Source organism: Panthera pardus, unplaced genomic scaffold (genome assembly GCF_024362965.1).
Source record: "Panthera pardus isolate Hobbes unplaced genomic scaffold, ASM2436296v1 HiC_scaffold_22, whole genome shotgun sequence".
Taxonomy (NCBI): domain Eukaryota; kingdom Metazoa; phylum Chordata; class Mammalia; order Carnivora; family Felidae; genus Panthera; species Panthera pardus.
In genome coordinates this window covers 67,388,557-67,413,338 of record NW_026526788.1, presented here as the reverse complement: position 1 = coordinate 67,413,338, position 24,782 = coordinate 67,388,557, and the positions used below count along the sequence as shown (strand labels likewise).

At 46.3% G+C, this 24,782-nt stretch overlaps 1 protein-coding gene across 7 annotated transcripts in view; it reads right to left on the bottom strand.

Moving 5' to 3' along the window:
- Nucleotides 1-24,782, bottom strand: part of RBM20 (RNA binding motif protein 20) — a 196,513-nt gene that overhangs the window by 51,630 nt on the left and 120,101 nt on the right. For 4 of the 7 annotated variants that reach the window (XM_019459411.2, XM_019459412.2, XM_019459414.2 and 1 more), the window contains exon 2: nucleotides 797-1,874. In XM_019459411.2, the coding sequence (XP_019314956.2) occupies nucleotides 797-1,874 (1,078 nt within the window). Of the gene's footprint in view, nucleotides 1-796; nucleotides 1,875-7,974; nucleotides 8,412-18,832; nucleotides 19,303-24,782 lie in introns of those variants that run through there. The other 3 variants (XM_019459413.2, XM_019459417.2, XM_019459415.2) reach the window with 3 other exon arrangements.

The following is a 24,782-nucleotide window of genomic DNA, read 5'->3' as shown; positions in this document are numbered from 1 at the left end:
GTTGGAATCTCCACTCTGCCACTCTCTAGCTATGGGGCCCTGGGCAAGTCCTTTCCTCTCTCTGGGCCTCGGTTTTCTCATCTGCAACATGAGAATAATAATAGTATCTACCTCCCAGGATTACTGTTGACATATGGAAAGGATTTAATATATGTTAGCTGTCCGAATCATTATTGCTCTGGAGTATTTCACTGCATCACTAACACGTTTTGGCGGGGGGTGGGGGCATGGATTTATACTATAATGAACCTTTGCTTAAGGGGCCCAAAGCGTATTACAACCACTGGGAAGGTACGATGAGGCCCCATCTCCGTCTTGCAGATGGGAAGCTGAGGCACTCTACAAAATGTGTCCAGATCTCACCTGAGAGGTGCTCTCTTACCCTCATCCAAAATTCTTCCAGCGTTTTCCTCCCCTTCCATACTCAGTACAATGTACTCTGGGCATACCTCGCAGGAAGAGTCCTCCTCAAGGAGGCAGGAGACCAGGCCTTGAGTCCCTTCTCTGTCACCCAGGTGGGGTCACCTGATCCCCGACTCAGCCACAGCTTTCTCATCCATAAACATGGGAAAGAATCTCTTCCTTGCCTTAAAGCAAGGGACTGGCCCTGATACATTTCTGAAATGAACTTTGGTTCTAACCCCTATAACTTTAATCAAGGGAACTGATGGCAAAATGCTGCTACCTAGTCCCCGACGGTGACAGTTCCTCGCTCTTGAGTAGCAAAGAGCAGGGTTGTGGCGGGGAGCACCCCCAGGCTCCAGCGGTGGCTCCCAGGCTATCTCGCAGGACTCACCTTCAAATCAAACACCTTCTTGTCGCAGATGCTACAGATGTGTGGGAGGTGAAGGGGAGCCACACCGTGAAAGTCATTCAGCTCATGAGCCTGCAGGGGCCGCACGGACAGCATCGCCTGCTCCTCCTTGGCCCGCCTCCGGGCACCGCTGAAACCCTGTTTGCTGTTGTTTAGCCGACCCCCAAAAGAAGGAGGGGTCCTGTCTGGGGTGGGCTCCTCGGGGTCATAGAGCTCATAGGGCTGGCTGGGGGGTGGAGGCCACAGGCTAGGGCCTGCTGTAAGATCGGGCTTGCTTTGGCCAGAGAATCCATGGGGGGTCTCCCATTGGCTGTTTGGACCCTGCAGCAGTGGACCTACCTCGCCTTTCATGCCCCCGGCCTGCTCGGCCGCAAATCCACCTGCCACATGCGACCCTTGGGAGTTGGGTCCGTAGAAGTCCTTGGGAAAGGCAGCTTGGCCATCTTGCCCTGAGTGGCTGTAGTGCCCTTCATAGGTCACATTGCCCGTGGTAGAGGCCGTGGCTGGCAGGAAGCTGGGCTGACTGTCTGTTTCAGAGCCATATGCCTGGCTGGAGTTGGCTTTGCCATACTCATAGAATCCCGCCGCAGCAGGGGCAGGCCCAGTCTTGCCAATGCCCAGGATGACTGCTGGCTGGGCAGGGGTCTGAGGCAGGACTCCACTGAAAGGATGCATCACCACGGCATTGGGGGGTTGGCTCACAGAGGGTACCGGGCCTCGCGTCTGGCCGGGGGGTGAGAAGGCAATGGCATTCGAGGGAAACCGGGCGCTGGGCACGGCCGCAGCATGTTGAGGCACCCCCGTATGGCTCTGGGGGGCGCTGATCACAGACGGATGCCTGAGCTGGTTGAAGAGAGGCTGGGACATGGCCACTTTGGAGAGGACTTGGTTCAGGACCGTGGCGGCTGCGGTATTGTTGGTGACAGCTGTCTGTGCCAGCTTCAGCCGGTGGAGGGTGAGCTGGGCTTGTAGCTGGGCCAGCTGGAGACTGGCAGGCGAAGGAAGCAGAGGGTTCGGGTTACTGACCGAGAACGGGTTCTTGTCCAGGAGCTTGGCGGCACTGCAGAAACACAAAAAGTCTAGATGCACAGCTAGTTTTCACCCAGGGAGCAAGGGGCTCTTTCTTTGCTCATCTGTGGTCCCCCCGTCTCATATAAAACCCAGGGCTCACCTATATATGAGTCTGCAAAAAGCCTGTACTCATGCATACATGTCAACGTTTTTAAAGCTCTGATGGAAAATTATTTTATGACAGAATGGTCAACCTCACTGCTAATCAGAGATACAAGCTATCACCATCAGAAAAAAAAATTTTTGCCTAGAAAAATAGCATTTTTTTTTTTTTTAGTATCATTCAGGACTGGAAAGATAAGGTGGAGTGGACACAATGGTATCGATAGTCTAGATCTGTGTGACTTTGTTAAAAGATAGTCTGGTCATATCTACTCATTACAACATACTCTTTGACCCAATAATTCAATTCTGTAAAACTATCCTAAGAAAATGAGCTAAAATGCAGACATAACTTGATGCCCAAAGATGTTTAATAATACTACATTATTCAAGAGTCCAAAGTTGAAAATTACAAATATCTGATAATGGGGGTGATGGGAGGGTTTAAACAAGTACATTATGCTATACCTATATAACAAGATGTTAAGGAACCATTTACTATAGTAAATTTCTACTTTACTCTGTAATATTTAAGACCATTCAAAAAAGTACACCCAACACCAAGGTTAAGATAGAAAACATTCCAGCCCACTAAATCCCCCTTGGTATCTGTTCTCTCCATTCAAGCCCCACACCATCTTGCCAACGGTAGACACGGTTGTGAATTTGGTCAAGTCACTGTTTACAACAACAACAAAAAATTAGCGACAGGAGTAAATCCATATAGTCTACATGTGAAGTGAAAGAAAAAGCAGGCTATAAACTTGCATCCAGAGTATATCATGTGCATTTTTGTGCCAAACACATTTTCATCCTGATCCTCATTTCACATCCAAAAACAAGAATCAAGGTCCCTTCAACCCACTCTCAAACCCAACTGGCATGAGGAATAACACAAAAATTGCAAGCGAAGAATCTGAACTTGAAGTCATCAGCAGTGCCAGGCTCTCACAGAAGCTTATTGTGGGGGTGCTCTGTCTGACATGTGCCTCTCATGGCAACTCTATTGGTTGGTTATGGGAACTCTGTTGGTTGGTTATGGTGTTTTCTTGACCAATATAAGATTGGATGTGTGGTTACCATGGTCAGGGCCCTTTTGTAAGACCACATTTTCTGTGTCTTCAGCTCCCCTTCTGGGTAGTGGGTAATCAGGGAAATGTGTTTGGGATGTGGATGAACTAGAATTCCCAGGACTTGTTAAAATGGGAAGAACAGGACTGTGCATTTGAAACTGGGATTACCATGGAGAACCCAGTCATACATTCAGTATGGGGAAGAAACTGCAAGGCAGGGACACTTCAGACAAGGTCCGCACTGTCATGGGTTCTATACAGAAGTCTGATGGAACAAGGAAAAGAGTCTGGGAGTGGGCACGGTGAGGAAAAAAGGGGAGATGTGAAAAGTGTGTGTCATGTCACAACCCTCCCACTTTGGAGACATTGCGAGGAAAGAGAGCTTCTGCTGAGGCCAGCACTTTGCACTGCTCTGAGAGAAAGGTGGGGCGCAGGGAGGAGGTGTGGAGGTGGTAGGGAGGAAAGGGAGCAGGAGAGAGCCTAACATTTACTGCACGCAATACTCCTGTGTGATCAATGCTCAGCCTGTCATCCCATTCGATATCTCCATCAGTCCTCCGGGGTAGAAAATGTTCACCCCAAATTTGCAAAGCAACAATCTAAAGCCAAGAGAGATTAGGTGACCTTCCCGTGAACACTCAACTGTTGGTGAATACAGGCGTGGGATTCAAACCCCAGTCAGGCTTTGAAAAGAAAAGAAGGGGCAGACGTGGTCAGGGATGCAGTTCTTCAGCTATCCCTGAGGACACCCTCTGCTCATGGGCTGCTCCATGGCTCTGTCTGAAGTGAGTTCTCAGAACATCAGGCACACCAACATTCAAATACAAGTGCAAAATACATGTCAGAGCCAGATAAAAATGATTCCGGATTACTCTTTCCCATTCTGTGAGAAATCGAGAACTTCTATCAGTCATTAAGGAGACATCATCTTCACCCAGCCGGCAGCCCTACTGTGCTCCCAGGACAGAACAGGTTGACTGCATTGGAAGATATTGGAGGCCTGGGGGAGTCACGGTTAAAGGTGATTACAGACCTTTCCTCCTCTGGGTAGTTGTGCTGGGTGCAGCCAAGCCTTGATGGCCCCAGTGTGGCCCAGGTACAAATCATGGCAGCCGCAGAGGTGGGGAGGCGCTAATGGTCTGCGTAGGTGAGACTACGAAGGGAAAGGAGGGTGGTCAAGAGTCTGATGATAGATTTCTACTCGTGTCGTATTAAGTAGCTGAGCTTTAGAAGAGCAATTAAGCTTAACTCAAAACCCTGCCCACACAGGGCCAACAGTTCCTACCAGGTTTGTCCACAACACAGCCAGTCCCTGCTAACAAGGCGATAATGAGGTGCCAATTTAGTTTCCATGACCAGGGTAAGACAAGGTTGGTTTTGTTTTTCCCAGAGAAGTCAGCTGTATTTTCTAAAACTGTGTTCCGGGCTGCAGGGAGCTCTCACAGGAGATGCCCCTTTGCCTCGGAAAGAACACACGAGGAAGAATGGTCTTTCCAACCAGGAAAGCCAACCTTGCTGGGTATTTGTAGGTCAGCCACAAGAAACAAGTGCTCTTCTGTAGTACGGCCCAGGTTACAGAAGTTACCCATTCAGATGCAACATGAAATGAGAAGTCTCACTTGATTTTCTTCCCAACATCTGCTGTGTCTAGCAAATTCAGATTGTCTCCAACCTTAACCAGCCTTAAGCAAAAGCGATTTCGCATGAATCATCAGAGCCAGATACCTCTTTTGAACTAAAGAGGCTTAAAAAGGAAAAGACACACCATCCTATTTAAAAGAAAGAAAGAGGGGTGCCTGGGTGACTCAGTCGGTTAAGCTTCTGACTTCGGCTCAGGTCACGATCTCACAGTTAGTGAGTTAGAGCCCCACGTCTGGCTCTGTGCTGACAGCCCAGAGCCTGGAGTTTGCTTCAGATTCTGTCTGTCCCTCTCTCTCTGCCTCCATCCTGCTTGCGCTCTTGTCTCTGTCTGTCAAAAATAAATAAACATTAAAAAAAATTAAAAGAAAGCAGAAAATAAAGCCCTAAAATCCTTAGCCTACAAAAGTTAATAACCTAAAATTCAGGTACCTATAACAATCATATTTCTAAGCCGAAAATTGGGCCATGTGATGGCTGGAACTAATGTCACCTTCTTATATTCCTGCTATCTGAGTCTGTCACTGTTACATCACTTAGCACACCTGGCTTTGTGTTAAAAATAATTGCTTATGGGGGTGTTTGCGTGGCTCAGTCAGTTGAGCCTCAGACTTCCGAATTCACTCAGGTCACGATCCCAAGGTCATAGGATCAAGCCCCACGGCCAGCACCTTACATGGTAAAGTGGACTTTGCAGATGTGATTAAGTTAAGGGTGATGAGATGGAGAGATTATCCTGGGCCCAATGTAATCACAAGAGTCCTTATAAAATGGAGGCAGGGGGATCAGAGTCCGGGAGAGAAGATACGAGGACAGAAGCAGAGGTGAGAGACCAAAGAAGATGCCACACTGCTGGCTCTGAAGATGGAGGAAGGGGCCATAAGGCAAGGAAATGAATTTCCCCTAAAGCCTCCAGAAGGAATCAGCCTTACTGTTACCTTAACTTTGGCCCAGTGAGACCGACTTTGGATTTCTGACCTCCAGGACTGTAAGATATGAAAGTTGTGTTGCTGTAAGCCACTAATTGTGTGGTAATATGTTACAGAAGCAACAGGAAACTAATATAATCCAGCAGGAAAATTAGATGTAAGAGAAGCTTCCACTCAGAGAGGCAGTGGTGGGGGTGGGGGGTATTGGCTGGATCTTACTGGTAATGAACAAACTCATGACCACCTCCCCCGGGGTCCTAGGAAGCACAGACCATCTGACTAGGTGTCCATCCCAAGACTCTGTGGCAATTCTTGCCGGGAGCCAGAAAAGCCCAGAGATCTCTTCCTTTTCAAAGTCAGCTTTCTTTACCCAGTTGCGTTAAGCTTTGAATTGCAGACTCTTAAGGATCAAATCATCCTCTCACCCCCAGAACAAAGACAGAAAGTGATCTGCCCAAAGCCAACTAGCTGGGTAGCAGTAAGACCTTAGTGAGAACCCAGATCATCCAAACCAGCTTCTAGTGCTTGACAGAAAAGCCTTACCTCTGAAAGCCCTAAATAAGTCCCAGAACTATCTATTTCACCAAATTATCATCTCCACCCATGTTTATCTCCCTGCCCTGTTCAGAGAGATACTGACTACCTTTGATAAGCAAGGCACTCCCTGAGCACCAGGGAGACATAAAGCTACAGGCCCCTTCTAGAACCCCCATAAGCCCTGCACAGGGGATAGCAAGGGAGGGGGTGGGGGCAAGGTTCTCTGCATCTGCCACATTTCTTCCCCTAAACCTGTACAGTGATACAGTTTGCAGCCAAGGAGTTGAACCACGGACCAGGGAGCAGGGAGTGCCGCACGGGGAGTTATGTAGCCTGGGCATCTGGCACAGAGCTGGAACCGCCTATCACTCAGCACAGCCACTGTGACTCACCCAGGCCTCTGCAAGGCTAACTGCCCCCAGGGACGAGGTTGCCTTTCTGAGCCATTCACTGTTAGGAAGAATCCTCGGTGCATAATTACATCAAAAACGTGGGCTCCAGGCTCACTTAGACAGCTTTTTTAAATTAAAGCAGCATTTCTCTCAAGAGTTGTAAAAATAAAATACAACATAAAGGAAAACTAGTTGCCTTTAAATGCCAGGATATTTAGGAGAACCAGATGAAAACTGTTTCTAATGGTTTAATTCCGTAGTGTTGAAAGGATGGGCAACATATTGTGTTCACTGGGAGAGCAAAACAGCTGTCTCGGTTTGAAAATGCTCATTATTTGTCCCAAAGCTCTTTCATATGTTATTCTGAGTCCCAAGCAGGATGCAATGATGGATTAGTATTTGTGCACAAGGAGTGAGGCAGGGCCGTTCCTCGGTTCAAGTCAGGGACGGTCCTGAAAATTCAGCAAGATTTTTGTGACATAATCCATCCGGTTCTGAAAGTAAGGGAGAGCAACCAAGACGCGGGCAAGGGGCTGTTGGGCCTCTGCTCAGAAAGAGTCCTTCAAAGGGGCCAATGGGGCATTTATGTGTTTGTTCATACAGCCCACATGGATGGAGTGTCTGTTATGTGCCAGGCAATGAAGCTAGGTGGTGGGGATCCAGAGATGAACAAAGACAACGTTCCTGAGATCGCAGGGGAGACAGAGCAACACAGAGGGTGTTGAGTATTCTGAAACCGCCTAAGCACAAAAACAGTAAGGCACAAGAGGAAGTGGTTCAAGCCTCAGACGTCTTAGAGAAATGTAGTAAGTGAAAGAAAAGGCTGTCTCAAGGGCTGTCCCCAAACTCTGAACAAAGACAAACATTCTGGACTAACTGATCTAGCTACAGATGCAAAGATGCATCCACTGTTGGTGAAAGGTAGCTGTAGGGTGAACTGTGGTCGGAGACTCAGGCTTCCACCTGCCTCTTACTGGTTGTATGGGTTGTATGATGGGGGAACATCGCTCGATTTTTCTGACACTCAGAATTTTCTCATCTACAAAATGGGACGGTAATCTCCACCCAATGTGACACAAACCCGGACAATCAGAGCCCCTGGCCATAATGACTGGCTCAAGGATGGACACTCCCTGACATTTTGTTGGAACTTCTGGAAGACAGGCATTCTTTGGTCCTGCCATGACTGAGTTGCTATACTGGTTGAATTTAAGGCACCACTTAAGGAAAACCTGCCTGAGAATAAAGCCGACCCAAAGACACTGGCCCGGGAACAGCGGCACGGGCAGCTCCTGAATGACCTCATAGGGATTCTTGGAGCCAGTATCCCCTGCATCTGCTTGGCCATTTCTGTACAAGAATCAATGCATTTCCTTTATTTGCTTAATAAAAATAATGTAATAAGAAAGCCAACCTACCTGAACGTCTGTTTTTAATCCAGATGGTTCCCCTCCATGGCACCACGTTGACTCAAGAGTTCCCTGTCACTCTCCAGTTTCCTCTACACAGTGGACTGACCATAAGGCCCCAGCAGTTGGAGCTCCAGGGTCACTGCAGGGGAAACTTGGGCAGCCACTTTGGTGCGATTATCTTCCGACCAGAGACACCTGCTTCTTGGAAGTTTGAGACACAGAATGCTCCTCCCTTCTTGGTGGAATAGGAGCCTGTACCATGGTCAGTAGGCCAGGGTGTGAATGGGGTGCACGAGTAAAGTCCCCACAAGAGCACGGGATACACAACAACCTTTTACAGGTACACAGATCCAGCTCCGGCCACACAGGTGCTCCTGTGAGCAGGGGATATAATGCCGTGACCCTCACCAGGGGACAGTTTCTAGCTGACTGAAACACCATTTTGTTTCCCAGCACCTAATGGGCCATTTCTGCTACACTAAGAGCTGGCTTTATAAAAGGCATTAATTATCCTGTTAGGAGAAAAGAATCATTATTAAAAATACAATGGTTCTTAGTCTTCATTCATGTGGAGCAAAGGAGGGTATAGAGTGAGTGCCAATTGGGCTGTGGACTGCCTTGTGGGACACGGGGGTAGGAATCAGGCATCGTGAGTTCTAGACATAACGTGAGGCTTGTCAGCTGGGTCACAGTGGACAACAGACTCCAGCCTCGGTTTCCTCAACTCTAAAAAGAGAAGTCACAATCTTTTCTTGTTTACGTTATGAGGATTGACATGGGATTAAGTAAAGAGTTGCCAGGCCCCTCTGCAAACTGTTAGGTGCTGTACAGATGTCCAGAACATTATTGGAAAGAGAACATTCTCTGTGTGATCACAACACACCCTTCCCTTTCTGAAAACATTCCTCTACAGAGGAAGTAATATTGTCACTCAAGTCCTTGCAGATCATCTCATTGCCACTAGGATTCGGGGTGGGATGAGTTAAAATCAGTTCAGCCATATTTATGGAGTAGCAGCCATATCAATATGATTGTGCTCTGCATTCTGGACGGAGGCAGGGATGGGAAGGAGCACTGCCCAGAGGCTGAGGGCACAGGTTTCAGAGTTTGTGTCAAAATGGGTTGGAATTCCAGTTTGCGACTTGTAAGCTGGGGGCTAGGGGCAAATACTTAATCCTCTCTCACCCTCAAGGTCCTCATTGTTAAAGCTGGGATGGCTACGCCTGAGCAACGGGCTTGTCCTGAGAGTTGTGCCTAAATTGTTCTTCGTAGTTCCTAGCATACAGTAAGCATTCACTAAACAATGTATCAGTGACCGTTACTGCTACTAGTCTTTCTACCATCGTCATAGCCCTGGGCATCACTATTACCATCAAGGTCGCTACTGCCATTGCCGTCACCATTACGACCCCCTACTGTCATCACCATTACCATCACCATTATCAATATTACCATCACCATTACCATCACCATTATGATTGCCATTACCATCGCTAATAATATCTCCATCACCGTTGCCATCGCCGGCATCATCAGTGCACATGGCAGGTGAGCTCTGCCAGGGCAGACAGATAGAGATGGAAGAGGAAAACTCAGAGAGATGTAAATATGGAGAGGAGGGAAGGAAAAACAAGGGTGGACACCCGCTGAGAGAAGAAGCAGGAGTGTGGATTGGGACTTGGGGAGAACAGAGAGAGCTAACAACAGCTGCTGGGTAAACTGGTAAGTAGTCGGCAACAGACGTAAAGGGCTGTGGATTAAAAACAAAGACGGACGCAACTGAAGTTCAGCCGTATGGATGTGTGTGGACTCACTGCGAGCTTCGCCCTGGTAATGTTCAGCCACCCGGAAGCAGAAGCCAGGAACCACAGCCCAGAGCACAGCAGTGCCTAAGCCAACCTGAATGGACACATTTTCAGTTAAGCACAGTATCTTCCAAGATAACCCAGCAGGGATTTAAATTCATTTCCACTTCCACACAGTTCCCTTTCCTGGCCAAGCAATGAATGTGTCATTTCTTCTCATGTGCTAAGATATAAAATATAATCCAGGCAAGAGAGCTCATGACCAGGTGAGAGAATGTTTTCCAGGTTTGGTCACACCTTCACTGTGTGGCCAAATCCAATAAAGGGCAATGCTTAGGGCCGGGGCACTGCTGAGTCCTGCCCTTCCATTGTCTCCTGGGAGCCGAACTTCAAATCGTAAATTCTTGACTCTATTGTAACACTTACAAGCTAGGTCAGGACGTGAACCACCGGGAACAGTCCCTAAAGGCCAGGTTACAAAGACAAAAATGATGATACCAGGTAATATTGGAGCTAAGGTTCAAACTCTAGCTAACTGTCACAAATGTTAGGAGCAAGAAGAGGCCTTAGAGACTGTTTCTGTTTAATGCACTCATCCTACAGAGGAAAGAAGTGAAACCCAGTGAAGTTGGTGTGACATGTGATCACCCCAAGTCACAGAGCTGGCTAGAGAAGAGCGGGACTGGACCCCGTGTCTCCTCATTCCTCAGGGCTAATGCGGCTTCTAGTCTTCTCCTTTGTGAGAAGGAGGTCATACATTTTTTGATAGTGCTCTTCTTGGTAACGACAGAACTACTGGATTATCACTTAGCGAGGCCTCTGTGAGTAATATCAAGATTACTGGGTCAATGCTGGCGTTATCCCACGTGTGGGCTTTAGCCATGACATTACCATAGAGTGATTTGTAACAGTGTGGCGCGTCTCGGAGGCATTCGTAACAGCGATGATAATCCTACCATCTCTCTCCTGTTCCATGTTTTTTTAGTTAGGTTGTTAATCAGTGTTTTCTTTCACCTCATTAGCTATCTGATTTCCAGGATGACCAAATGGGAAGGAAAGTCAGATATGACCATTTCTGGTTTACATTACAAAGACTGAGACCAAAAAAGGTCTTCCGGAATGCACGAAGGCATCCAGTAAATAAGGGATGCGGAGCAGGGTATTACTTCAGGCCAGGATTCTACCCTCTGCCTACACATTCATTAAAGGGCGCTTCTAAAACCACATTCCTGGCTCTGTTTCTTTGGATGTGATTTGTTTTACAGGGGTCTTGGTTTGTTTGTTTAAAGGTACTAAAATATAAAGAATTTTCCTCTATTCTGTGGTTTTTCTCCCAATTTGTCACAGTATTTTATTTTATTTTTTCCGGCTTTATCGATATATAATTTTAAGTTTTTTAGTCAAGTAATCTCTGCACCCGGTGTGGAGCTCGAACTCGCAACCTTGAGATAAAGAGTCGCATGCCCTTTTGACTGAGCCACTCAGGTGCCCCACCAGCTTTATTGATATTAACATCGTGTAAGTTTCAGGTGTGCAAATAATGGTATGACAAATGCAGATATGTAAAATGACTGCCACAATAAGTTTGGTTAATGATTTACGATGTTATTTTAAATAACACATTTGGTGTTATTAAATGAACCGTTTTCTGTACCACTGTATTCTGTTCCACTTTCATCAGAAGAAGATTCTCAGAACCAGGGACGTGCAGTCACCAAGGGGCCACTAGCGGTTCCATAACTCACAAGAGAGGCCTGACTTTCCTGCTGGAGTTCCTAGAAGTGCTCAAAATGTGCACAAGGGAACCGATGATGTAGCAAATGCAGAGCAAAGAAGAAATATTCTGCTAATGTCATAACAGGAAAGACTTAGAGCAGAGACAGAATGAATGTCAACTCATCCACCAAGAACCACGTATTCGTTTCTTTTTCTGCTCCTTCTTCTGTGCCAGTTTTCTTTCTTTAAAATATCCTTGGGGCACCTGGGTGGCTCAGTCGGTTGAGCATCCCACTTCGGCTCAGGTCACGATCTCACGGTTCGTGAGTTCGAGCCCCACATCGGGCTCGCTGCTGTCAGCACAGAGGATGCTTCGGATCCTCTGTCTTCCTCTCTCTCTGCCCCTCCCTGCTCTCACTCTCTCTCAAAAACAAACAAACAAAAAAACCTTAAAATAAATAAGTAAAATAAAATACCCTTTATAAAATGATAGTCCTGTAGGTCGTAATTTATTTTTAATATTCACATTTGGCTTTCTTTTCAACTTTAAAACCTTAAAAATATGAAGAATATAACAAATCTTTACAAGTTCATTGCCTGTCCATCACCTCAAATTAACAAATGCTATGATGATGGTAATTTTTTTTTTGCCTCAGATACTTTTTATTAAAAAAAAAAAACCCCAAAACTATACAGATAAAGAGGAAGTCCCCTTTGAGACTCTGCCCAGTCTAATTCCACCTCTACCTCCCTAGTGACATCCACATGTGGTGCGTCTGTTTATTTATTCATCTGTCTGTCTCTCTCTAAACATAGAAGAAAGTATAAAAATAAGAGACTTATCTATACCTGTGTGTGCTCATAAACCAGCGTGTAGGACGGGGTTCAGCAGTGTTTCTCCTAAAGAAAGAAATGCACATTCTCTCAAGTTTCTTTTAACACAGTAGGGCCTGCAGGCAGTGTATGGTGAAGTAAAAAAAAAAAAAAAAAAAAAAAATGCTGAACTGGAAATTGGAAGACCCAGGTACCACAGCGGCTGCTTGGTCCCTGTGGGACTGGAGGCCAGTCAGTTTCCCTTTTTATGTAGAATGAGAAAAGCTGGATGAAAGGACCTCCAAGATCTCCTCCACCTTTGAAATCTGAGAACTCTCAGGTTTAATTTCCTCATCTGTCAAGATAATAATTCTGCCCTGCTAAGTTGCTATAAAGAACAAACATGATATGCAAGCACTCTGTAAAGCAAGCTGATGCTGATGACAGAATCAAATAATATTAAATCATAATATCATAAATATTATAAATAAACACTATTTAATACTAGATCGTTATTTGTATATACTATATGATGTTAGTAACATCATATAGTATGTAATTGATATACAATAAATGCAAAATACTACACTTTATTATTGTTACGTCTCACAAATTAAGCGATTATAAGCTACCGGAAATACCTTTTAAGCAACTATTGTCATATACGTGGCTCAGATAATATGTGTTGCAGGCCAATCAGCATGAAATAACTTAATTTCTTCTATCCCTGTTCTCCTGGGCAGTTTAGCACAAGAAGAGGCTCTCTTGACTCTGTCCATGAAGATTCAGTGATCCAAATACCAAAAGTGCCTCATTATAAGATGTTCTCTACAAAGGCATTCCACAGACCAAAGGAGCCTTTTACAGTGAAATTCAGCTCAAATCTCTTTCAGGGCTGGAGTTGGGTTTGCCTGAGACACATTTTTTCAGAAAATTCATGTTGGGCAGAATTTCACTGGTTTTGTGCAGGCTAAAATTAAGGGAGTTGGATTGACTTCTGGGGTTAGGAGAGATCTTTGTTTTCTCAGTAACATAAAATAGGGTAACCTCTCAACCAACAAACTCTTCTGGAAAACCTCAGTCTTTTGAGATGGAAAAGCAAGCTGTTTGAAATGTATATTTAAAAACTGCTACACAAGTTCCCCAAGGCACCAAATGTTAACGTTTATACATGCAAATGAAGCATTTAGGGGTTTATAGGCCAAAATTGCCCTCCTGAAGGACAACAATGCAAACAAACATGAATGCCTTCGCATATATTGTTCCCTCTCCCCGGAAAACCTCTGCCTATTCCCCCTCAGGGTCCTTCAACATGCTGCTCAGATGGCGCCTCCTCCAGGCAGCCTTCTCTGACTCCTGCCCCCATCCAGTGTGTGCTGATGTCCCTTCTGTGATTCCCCAGAATGCCCAGCTGCTCCGGTAGCCTCAACTATAGTCTCTTCTAGCTCCTACCACCCTCTCTCATAATCGTCCATTCAATGGCTCATCTGGTGTCCTCGCTGCCCCGTGATTATTTCGAAGGCAGGAATTATGTGTTCTATTTCATGTTACAGTACCTGGTACACGGTTGGTGTGTGGAACCATGAAACACTTCTGTACAAGTACACAACTGTTCCCTGTGTATGTGTGTGGACTTAGTAGTTGTGTATCATATTCTCAATTTGGCTTCCTGGCTAAATGTGTCACATATGCGTTGCTACGAGGCTTTAAAGATGAAGCTCTGTGGACAAGATGGATTCGATTCAGTCTCTGACCACCATCAGAATTATGTACATACCACAACCACATAGAGTACCAAATTCTAAAATATTCAACAAATAGACAGTTTTTCCTTTTAACTGAACCTGAAGAAAATGCGATTTTAGTGTGTGATCTGAGAAGATGTAAGTGTCTAATCTACATGATTCTGAGATAAAACACATGCTCTGGGAATGGCCCCTGTGTTCTCGTACCTTTATTTTCGGTAATTTATATCACTGAGATTTTTCTGGTAAATGTACAAGGATGGTTATAAAATGCAAGCCAATTTTATTCTATTTATTTTATTGTTATAATTTTTTTAAATAGGTTTCATGCCCGGCATGGAGCTCAACCCGGAACTTGAATTCCCAACCCTGAGATCAAGACCTGAGCTGAGACAGAGTCAGAGGCATAATGTGACTGAGCCGCCCAGGCGCCACCCCCTCCCAAGGCAATTTTAAATCAAGATAAAATTTCAGAATAATTTTTAAAAATTAAAATTCTCAATCAATACAGCTGTTCTCTTCCCAGAGTTGTCTATTAGCCTGGACATTTTAACCAATGTGACTTAAACCAAATACTAGAAGTCTATACGAAGCTGAAGAGGCAGTGTGGGGTAGTTTGGGTGGGGTAGCACTGTTTGGCTCGTAAGTAGACCTACTTCTTAAACAGGCTTTGCCCCCAATGACTGTACATCTGATTGTGGTCATTTCACCCTGTAGACCTTAGTTTTCTCATCTGTGAAATGGGAGGGTCAGATGAAACATTTTTAAGGTCCCTTTATGCCTTATGATTTTAGGATGGTGGGTGTTTTCTTAAAGCTGTCATTGATGGCACAAGGAAAAGTCAAATTCATCTGGTCATGGTACAGTATAGATTTCTGTCCTGGGAGATCGGAGTTTCTAGCCTTTCCCCCTCCCCCAGCTCTGGGTGACTTCAGAGAGAGGCATTTAATCTGCACTAAACAAACCTGTCTGTAAAATGACAAGGTGAAATGAGGGCAGTGGTTTTCAAGAGTTAGGTGGGCACTGGGAGAGCTTCTTCTAACACAGATGCTGGACTCACCCCCAGCTGCTGTCTCAGGAGGTCCGGGCAGGGGCCTGAGAATTTACTTGCATTTCTTTTTTTTTTTTTAATTTTTTTTTTTTTAACGTTTATGTATTTTTGAGACAGAGAGAGACAGAGCATGAATGGGGGAGGGACAGAGAGAGAGGGAGACACAGAATCGGAAGCAGGCTCCAGGCTCCGAGCCATCAGCACAGAGCCCGACGCGGGGCTCGAACTCACAGACCACGAGACCGTGACCTGAGCTGAAGTCCGACGCTCAACCGACTGAGCCACCCAGGCGCCCCTACATTTCTAACAAGTCCAAGCGATACTGATGCTGTACTTTGAGAACCACTGGACTAGACTATCTTGAATCTACCTTACAACTCCAAGAATCAATGGTGAGGTACAAAGCATTCGGTAACAACTGTATTTTTAACAAGCCACACCTGGGGCGCCTGGGTGGCTCAGGCGGTTAAGCGTCTGACTTCGGCTCAGGTCATGATCTCGCGGTCTGTGAGTTTGAGCCCTGCATCAGGCTCTGTGCTGACAGCTCAGAGCTTGGAGCCTGTTTGGGATTCTGTGTCTCCCTCTCTGCCCCTCCCCTGCTCGTGCTCTGTCTCTCTTGCTGTCAAAAATAAATCAAACATTAAGAAAAAAAATTTTTAAAAAAACAACAAGCCTCTTCTATCTCCTAGGCACCCAATACACCAACAAGGGGCCCCCTTTTTCACAGGGGTTTCAGACACTGCAAGAGTAACATCCAGGGCACTTGCCACTACTCTTCCTACCTTCCTTTAAGAGAGTCAGTCGACACGTTCAACAATATTTGGCCTCCCGGAATCAAAACACTCTGGGTTCATAAAACCTCCGGCAATCTAATTAGTTCGTTGACTGGCTTAGCGTCACGTTATCGGTTGCCGAATAGGAAAAAAGCAAGTTCCATTCACTCTGAGTTCACCAATGCAGAAAATAGAAGGATCAGACTCCAGAATGCCAAAAATTCTTCAGTCAAGCAACATTATGAGAAATATCAGGAGAAAGTCCACCTTCCAAACTCACCCTATGCTAACAAAAAGTGTTTGACAAATCATCTTTATTGTTAAACTTCAAACGTGGTGGCACTGAAATCACTTGGGGTGTTTTTAAAACACTAATGCTTGGATCATATCTCCATAGATTCTGATTCACCCTAGACATTGGGATTTTTTTTAGTGTTTACTTTTGAGACAGCACAAGCAGAGGTGGGGGCAAAGAGAGGGGGACAGAGGATCTGAAGCAGGGTCTACACTGACAGGCTGACAGCACAGAGCCCAAATGTGGGGCTCAAACCCACAAACCCTGAGATCATGACCTGAACCAAAGTCAGACAATGAATCAACTGAGTCACCCAGGTGCCCTGACACTGGGATTTTTAATAGCTCCCCAGGAGAACTATTGTGAGGCAAAGTCTGAGGCTTGCCAGTCTATAAAGGAATAGAATCAATCTGTTCTTCATTATTTTGAGCCACACAAGCCATTTTTGTCACCACAAGCAGCATGACCATTTGTTTTCAATTATACTTAAGAATAAACACTGAACTTTTTATAAGCCCACAAACACAGTGGGCAATCAACCGATTTTTCTTAGCTATACACTGAAGCATCTCTCACATGGTTTGATAAATATTTTTTGTGGCAAGACTTTCTCCACAGTACGCATATAGTTTCTGCTGTAGACAGCCAGATGATGACTGCCACGGGTGACCCTAGCTTTCTAAATTTTAAACACCTTGAAGACCTCATCCACGTCCTAAAATCTTTCAAATTCCTGAGTGTCTGCCTGGCTCCGTGCCGGGCAAATTAGAGGCACTAAACAAATACTTATTCAACTCACTTGAATTTATGACCGTCTCTAAGCATATGGGAATGGAGGTCTTGGACGTGTATGCTCAGCGTTTCATTGCGAAGTATGAGGCATACATTTCCTATGTGTGTTGGGATCATGCACTATTTAATTCTGTTAAATTCCTTAGAGCAAATGAGAACATTAAGGTTGGAACGTTTTATAAATACACCATGGAACTATGTATTTGAGAAAGCTTCCATTTCCCAATGTTGATGAAGTTTCTGGTGCCTTAAGACACATACCTTTCTGACTACAGACAACAAATCACAGGTGCCACCCAAGGCAGAGAATATTATCTGCAGGTTACTTCTGGCTTTTGTCTCTATTTAACACAGCTGTGGCCATAGGAAAGCTACCGAAGGGAAAAGATAGGAGACAAAAAGCAGCAGCCGTCAGATGCAGCCACCTCGGTTACGTCTGCACGTGCCGTTCTAGGATTTTCTCAGTTCACCACAAACTAAACCTGAGGCTAAGATCCACGGAGACTGAGGACCGCCTTGGCTGAGGCGAAAAAGAATGGTTAAAATTCGATGGCTGACTCTTCTTTCACTCCAAACTGCTCTCCGGCACTTTCCTCTGCTACCCCATGCATTGCTAATCAGGAGCAGTCAACGCTGGACATGTACACAGTCCTCTATGGTAAAATTGATTATTATATTACTATGGAAAAGAAGGAAGTCGTTTCGTTCAAAATATCAAATTCCACAAAATCATACGTGGCAGCTGTTAGTGGATGCACGCGGGGGAGGGGCAAGTGTGTGAAAATATCTACCCTTCAGTTTTCTGACATCTTTGCAAAGAACGTGCAACATAGAAGAAGAAAAAAGATTCCAACACATATAAGGCAGAAACCAATGAAAGCTACATGATGCATTTTTTTGAAGGTTAAAAAATTCCCATGAGGTAGGATCCATCACACACACTATTTTACACGCCATTTTACGAGTATGGGTTTGCTTTTCCACACTTGCCAGAAGAAAACCAGTACTCCTGTCCCAAACGTGTCGAGGAGACTTTTAATTGCATCAGACAGAGAAACGAGGTGAGTCATGTTTGGTTGTGCGTGAGCCTACTCACAGATCAGCACAGTCATGTCCAAATGTGCTCCCTGAACCTCACGACAGATGTTTATACACTTGCTTGCTCGCTTGGGGACTATGAAAATAGTTTTGTTTTGAAATTTAACTTTACTTAACGATACCTAATAGTTGCTGAAACACGTATTGCGGCTCCTTCAGAGGTGCTTAGAAGCAACTTTCAAGCATTCTTTCTTGGCAAAATGTCCCGTGCTTCCGAATCCTAAGACCGTGCTCCCCTCCCGGGTCATGAGCCTGACGGCACTCGGCAGACACAAGACATTTCGAACGTTCATTTTCCATCGCTGACAAATTCCAGCAATCAACACCAAACACCTCCGCCTTACGAGACCCCCCCCCCACACACACACATCCCATCATTCATAAGGTTTCGGGATTCCGAAAACGTCCGCTCCCTCAGGTCTGATGATAACGCGATCTGTTTCCCCGGTGGCCACACAACTTTTCTTTATAAGAGTTTAGTAACCAGAGTAAAAAGATCATCTAGACTTGCTGACGTTGGGATCGCTGATTTCGCTGGGGTCATGGGGAGCTGTTTTAGGTCACATGTTACCCTGCCGTTGTGAATCATTTATTACAATTCTTTTTTTTTTTTTAACAGGAGGGGGTGGGGATACAGACAAATCGCATACTCATGCACAGATGCTTAGCGCCAAGAACATGGTCAGAAGTGCTGCCCTGACTAGAGAGTAAAAAGAAAACCCTCGATTTCCTTCTTGTGCTGGGGGGAAAGGTAGGATGATGTCATGCAACCTTACCTTTCTGAAAAAGACCCAGGCGCCTGGCATCGAACGCTCACCTGAGGCCACCGAAGCCGGGAGTCATTTTGGGCGTCGCGCATGTGCCTCCCTAGAAAATTCCAGTGACATTCTACCGGCTTTCTGCTTGCCAATCATGACAAGCGTCCACTTAAACTCTCACGAGTCTGGGAAGGGGCAGAGGAGGGGGAATGCAGGCGAGGGAGCAAGCGACAGAGAGAGAGTGGCCTCGGTGCACGCCGGGCTGGCAGGGGAGTCACATGCCGCCAGGAGCCATTCCTGCTGCATTACACATGCCGAGTTAAATGGCAAACAATATCAGTCGATGTTTATGCCACATGTTCTCAGCCTCTTCACATAACACCCAAGCCAGCTCTGCACAGACAGGCCTCCTGAGAGCGCCTCGGAAGGAGGGGGTCTTGTGCAAATCGTGCAGCCATTTTAAATAAAATTCCAAAGCCTCCCTCCTGTCCCGGTTTCCTTTCCTATGGTTCCCTGGTGGTGGTGGGAGTGACGGTGGTTTGTTTGTTTGCTTGCTTCTTTTTTTACTCTGGGTTTTCACAGGCAACGGTCTGGTCCTCAAGGTGCCCAAAAGGACATTTAGCAATGCAGCCACATCAGACAGCACTGCACACTGACTCCTGGCCAGCCAACCTCCTGAACAGCTTGCCCTTCTTGCTTTTATTTTTATGGAGCAGGAGATGGAGAGAGGTGACCCATCATATCACCCGCCCAGTGGTAACTGCAATAATGCTTTTCAGTGGAAAAATGGACTTTAAAAAAAAATGTTTATTTATTTTTGAGAGAGGTAGACAGAGTGTGAGCAGGGGAGGGGCAGAGAGAGAGGGAGACACAGAACCTGAAGCAGGCTCCAGGCTCCGAGCCGTCAGCACAGAGCCCGATGCAGGGCTCACACTCATGAGCCATGAGATCATGACCTGAGCCGAAGTCAGACGCTTAACTGGCTGAGCCACCCAGATACCCCAAATGGACCGCCTTCTGCTCGAAGAGGCTCTTCACAGTGGTGATTCCCCCCTGCAGGGCGTGCTGGAGGCATTTTTGTCTGTCAGAACTGGATGCTGCTAAAACCCCACAAAGCACCTGACGGAAGCCACAAACCAGGACTACCCAGCCCAAGACATCACGAGTACTTCAGTGGAGAAACTGCTGTATGACTAGCCTTTCCAGAAGTCTTACAGAAAACAGGATACAGAACAAAAAAGAAGAAGAAAAGAAACTGAAAGCCAAGAGGTTGCGGGGGCCAGGGATGGGCTTTGCTTGAATTGTGGTTTAATTCCTCAGGAACTTGTTCCCTTTTCTCCTCAGAAGCCACCATTCTCCTGCCACATTGTTTCCTCTTCTGTTTCCAAATCTCATGTTGTAATACTAAACAATCAAAGGAAAACTAAACCTTTGGTGAGTTTCTGAATCAAGACCAGCTGTCCACGAAGACCTCGCTGCCATGGTATGTAAAGCAGCCATCGTCCCAGTTTGTCCTGTCTGGATGGTCTGCTGTTCATCTGTGATGCCCAGTATCCAACCTAATCTCCTCTTAAAACTATTCAGGAGAGCACGTTTTTTACTAGGTAAAACCTCCCCCAAAGAGCTTACAGAAGAAGGAAGGACTAAAGCTCACTGGGGTCTCCTATTTTACTTTGACCCATAAAGGCAGGGGCGGTGGGGAGGGGTCACTGGCTTCAGGAAAGCTTCTCTCTGCTAGGACTTCAGCGCGTGACCTTCCTGCAGCCCGCTCAAAAGTCGAAGTGAAAGCCGGTCATGTCTGTCCAAACAGCCCATTTCCAGCTGCCCACCAGAGGCCTGTGCACTGCCCACCTGCCCAGCGAGCTCCAGGGAGAGCCCAAGGGTTCTTTCTTCCTAATACAGCCAAAGCCCACAGGCTGCCCTAAGCTTGCCTGGCTCTCTGCCGCTGACTCAGTCACAGACACCCAAAGGCGCCAGTCCCAGATCCTGACCTACAGGAACCAGCCAGCCTGGCCGCAGCTGCATTTCTGCTCCGGCTGTGGGTCCCTCCCATGATACACCAGGTTTCTGCAAGGCACAGGCTCAACTCCAATCAGCAACTGCACATTTTTGCCCCTTCCTCCGTCTCTGTCTTATCTCACTATGCTCAGGACTTTCTTAGGATAGGAACTCAGTCGGTTAAGTGTCCAACTCTTGATTTAGGCTCAGGTCACGATCTCACAGTTTGTGAGTTCAAGCCCCAGGTCAGGCTCTGCACTGACAGCATGGAGCCTGCTTGGGATTCTCTCTCCCTCTCTCTCTGCACCTTCCCTGCTCATGCTCTCTCTCAAAACAAATAAACGTTTAAAAAAAAAAAAAAAAAAAAAGAGTTTACTGAAAAGCACTCCACTATGCACATCTCCCCAAACCTAAGGAGGAGAAAAGTCAGTACTTAGAATGAGCCCTTCTAATTGTGTGATTACCCAGAGATTAGGACACAAAGCCTGGCCCCATTTGGAAATGAAGAGGCACAAAATGACCATCACAAACTGCAATGTAATAGGTGCATGGCGAGCACTTACTGTATACCAACACTGCCAGACGAGGAGGGAGGGAGGAACATAAGTTGATACTGAGTGTGGATGCACAAGGTACTGTGCTACCCATCCCACATACTCTCTGGATCATCAGCAGTCTTTTTCTTTTTAATTTTTTTCAATGTTTTTATTGATTTTTGAGACAGAGAGAGACAGAGCATGAGCAGGGGAGGGGCAGAGAGAGAGAGGCAGACACAGAATCCGAAGCAGGCTCCAGGCTCTGTCACAGAGCCCGATGCGGGGCTCGAACTCACAGACTGTGAGATCGTGACCTGAGCTGAAGTCGGACGCCCAACCAACTGAGCCCCCCAGGTGCCCCTGGATCATCAGAAATCTTAAAAACTTAAGATCGCTATGCTGACTTTACAGATGAGAACAATGAGGCTCCAAATGGGTCACTAACCCAACATCCCAAAGTCAATATGTGGTCATTTGAAACAATCTACTTGATTCCAAAGGCTGGTCCTTCCACTAAAACATCCCCCAAGGTATGAGGTGAGCCAGTGTACACAACAGAGTGAAATAAGATCAGTGCTGCAGGTAAGTGTGTGTTCACGTCTAATAAGAGCAGGACTGGCTACATAGTATGTGGGGCCTAGTGCGAAATGAAAATGCAGTGTCACCGTTCAAAAATTATTAAGAATTTCAAGATGGCAACAGCAGAGCATTAAATTAAGTGTAGAAACCCTTCTAATAAAAGGGCCCTCATGTGAACACGTGCCCGTGTAGCCAGTCCTGAAAGGGAAGGAAGAACTCTGAGAAGTAGGGGGCAGGGGGTGGGAGCCACGTCACCCGTCCGCAGTGACAGCAGCAGAGCACCACAGCCCAGGACCATCTGCTGGACACCCAAACCTGTCCCTGTTTCCTTTGGCCATTCTTTCTCCTGCTACAGAGCTAGTATCAATGCAAGGTCATGGGAAGGGGCCAGGGTGGAACTTGGGCTGGAAGAAGCAGGAGGCAAATCTGGCCCAAATAAATAAAACTATTCCTTATGATACTGTTTCTTGAAGTGACATGATGGAAAGGGATCATTTGGCCTCCACCCCTGGGGAGATGCCCCAAAGCAGGTGGCAGAGTGATCCTCAGTGGAAGGTGGGGAGGAAGTCATACACAATAACATAGCAAGAGACCCAAGAGGCAGGGATACATAGCCAGCTGATGTGTGAGGAATGAGGGCAGAGAAAGGTTGAGAACCAGTGAGTATAAGGAACACTCAGCTGGAACTGGAAGCGTGGGGTCTGTGCCTGGCTTGCTCACCAGCTCCCTGTGTCACCTCCAGCCAGCCACCAAGTCCTGGTGGTTCAAAACACTCCAGGGCCAAGTACGCAGGAACTTAAGGGTATGCCAGGTGGCCATTAAAAGTGATGCTTACTGGGGCGCCTGGGTGGCTCGGTCGGTTAAGCGTCTGACTTCGGCTCAGGTCATGATCTCGCGGTCCGTGAGTTCAAGCCCCGCGTCGGGCTCTGTGCTGACTGCTCAGAGCCTGGAGCCCGTTTCAGATTCTGTGTCTCCCTCTCTCTCTGCCCCTCCCCTGTTCATGCTCTGTTTCTCTCTGTCTCAAAAATAAATAAACGTTAAAAAAAATTAAAAAAAAAAGTGATGCTTACTATTCACTTTCTAATGTTAAATTAAAAATCAGCACACAAAATTGTTTCTATATTATGGTTACAAACATGTAAAAGGCAAAATAACCCTTAGGTAGAAAAAAAACAAAACAAAACATGATTACAGAGCACATCAAAATGGGGCACCTAGGTGGCTCAGTTGGTTGAGCGTCTGACTTTGTCCCAGATCATGATCTCACAGTTTGTGAGTTCAAGCCCTGCATCAGGCTCTGTGCTGACAGCTGGGAGCCTGGAGCCTGCTTCAGAATCTGTGACTCCCTCTCTCTCTGCTCCCCCCTTGCTCGACTGTATCTCTCTCAAAGCTAAATAAACATTAAAAAAAAATTTTAGTTTTAATGTTAACAGGGACAGTCGTGTTTAGATAGCAAAACGTGGGTAACTTGTTTCTCCTTTTGTAAATGTTCCAGTATTTAACAAACATGTTTATTGTTTAGAAGTAATTTTTTTAGGGAAAAATGAATTCAGTTGGGCTGATGATGCCCCATCTAGCTTATAAGGACCTTCAAACGAGGCCCCTTTTGTTGTTGTTAACACAGCCCCTTTGCCACAGCAGGCATGTCTCACCTGGAGAGCCATATGCCAAAAGTAAAGGCAAGATATATGGGAAATGAGGCATCTACGCAAGGCAGGGCCATGTTCATCCTCTTGTGAAAGCCAAAGCACATGACTCAGATGGGTTTTCACACCTGTATTCCAGGAAGGCACCATGTACAAAGCAGGCAGAAGACGCCAGCATGTTGTTCAGCGATAAACAAAGCTATGACCTCAGACTTCTCACCAGAGAGATCAAAGTCATTAACATCAAGCCAGTTTTTTGGTGCACATCACAGTTCAAAGTCAACAGCCTCTACACTTCCCTTGCCTGCCCCCCAAACCGCTGCCGGTCTGGGGGCGGGGAGGAGGAGCTGAGTTACCTGTCGTCAGGTGGACAGAGGGGAAAAGGCAGGGTCACTGAACAACCCAGAAATGGGCTTTGGTCTCTAATTTAACATTTCCATCTCCGTGGCTCAGTTTTATATACTTTTCAGGGCAGTGCTAAGTAGTTGTGTTGTCTTTTGGATATGCAAATTCAAGACGAGTGCTAACCAATGAACAGTCCGGGTTAGCCCAGGATTACAGGCTGTGTCGCTGGGCCTCCTCTGACCTTCAGGACACTGAGCCAACAGTGGCCACCTCGTCTGTGTTTCTCAGCTGCGAATCTTGCGGGAGCCAATCTCTGCCCACACCGGATGGGCTGAAACTATCTTTCAACCACCACTTTCCCCTTATAACCAGGGCTGACTATGCCATCTTTAGCAATGGGGGGGGGGGGGGGGGGTCAAAGAAAAGTTAAGCCAGAAATAAAGGGGGTTTCAGGCCTCTCAGAGGGATGGAAGGCAGCGAGTGACCCCTTGATAGAGCAACGGTAGAAGTTTCAGTCTCTTGCCACAGTAAGATGCAAGGAGAGAACAAAGACAGGATTCGTGCCCAGAAAGAACAAGCTTGGCCTAGTAATGGCTATATCCTGCATAGACAAAGGCCAGCCACAACCCGTTAGCAGAGGAAACCAGTCAAGAGTTGTGAGTCACACAATGTGGGAATGAGCCCTTCCTAGAAAAGGAAGCTGGTTCTTTGTTGAGCAGGGGTTTTAATTCCCTTCTGGGTAACTGTTGTTCCTTGGTAGGTCCTCCAGGGGCCCCCAAAACAGAAGCAGGAAGTATTTTTAAGTTTCCCAGATTTGCTCTTTAGAGACTGAACATAGCTTCCAGACATAAATTCCATGCTGGG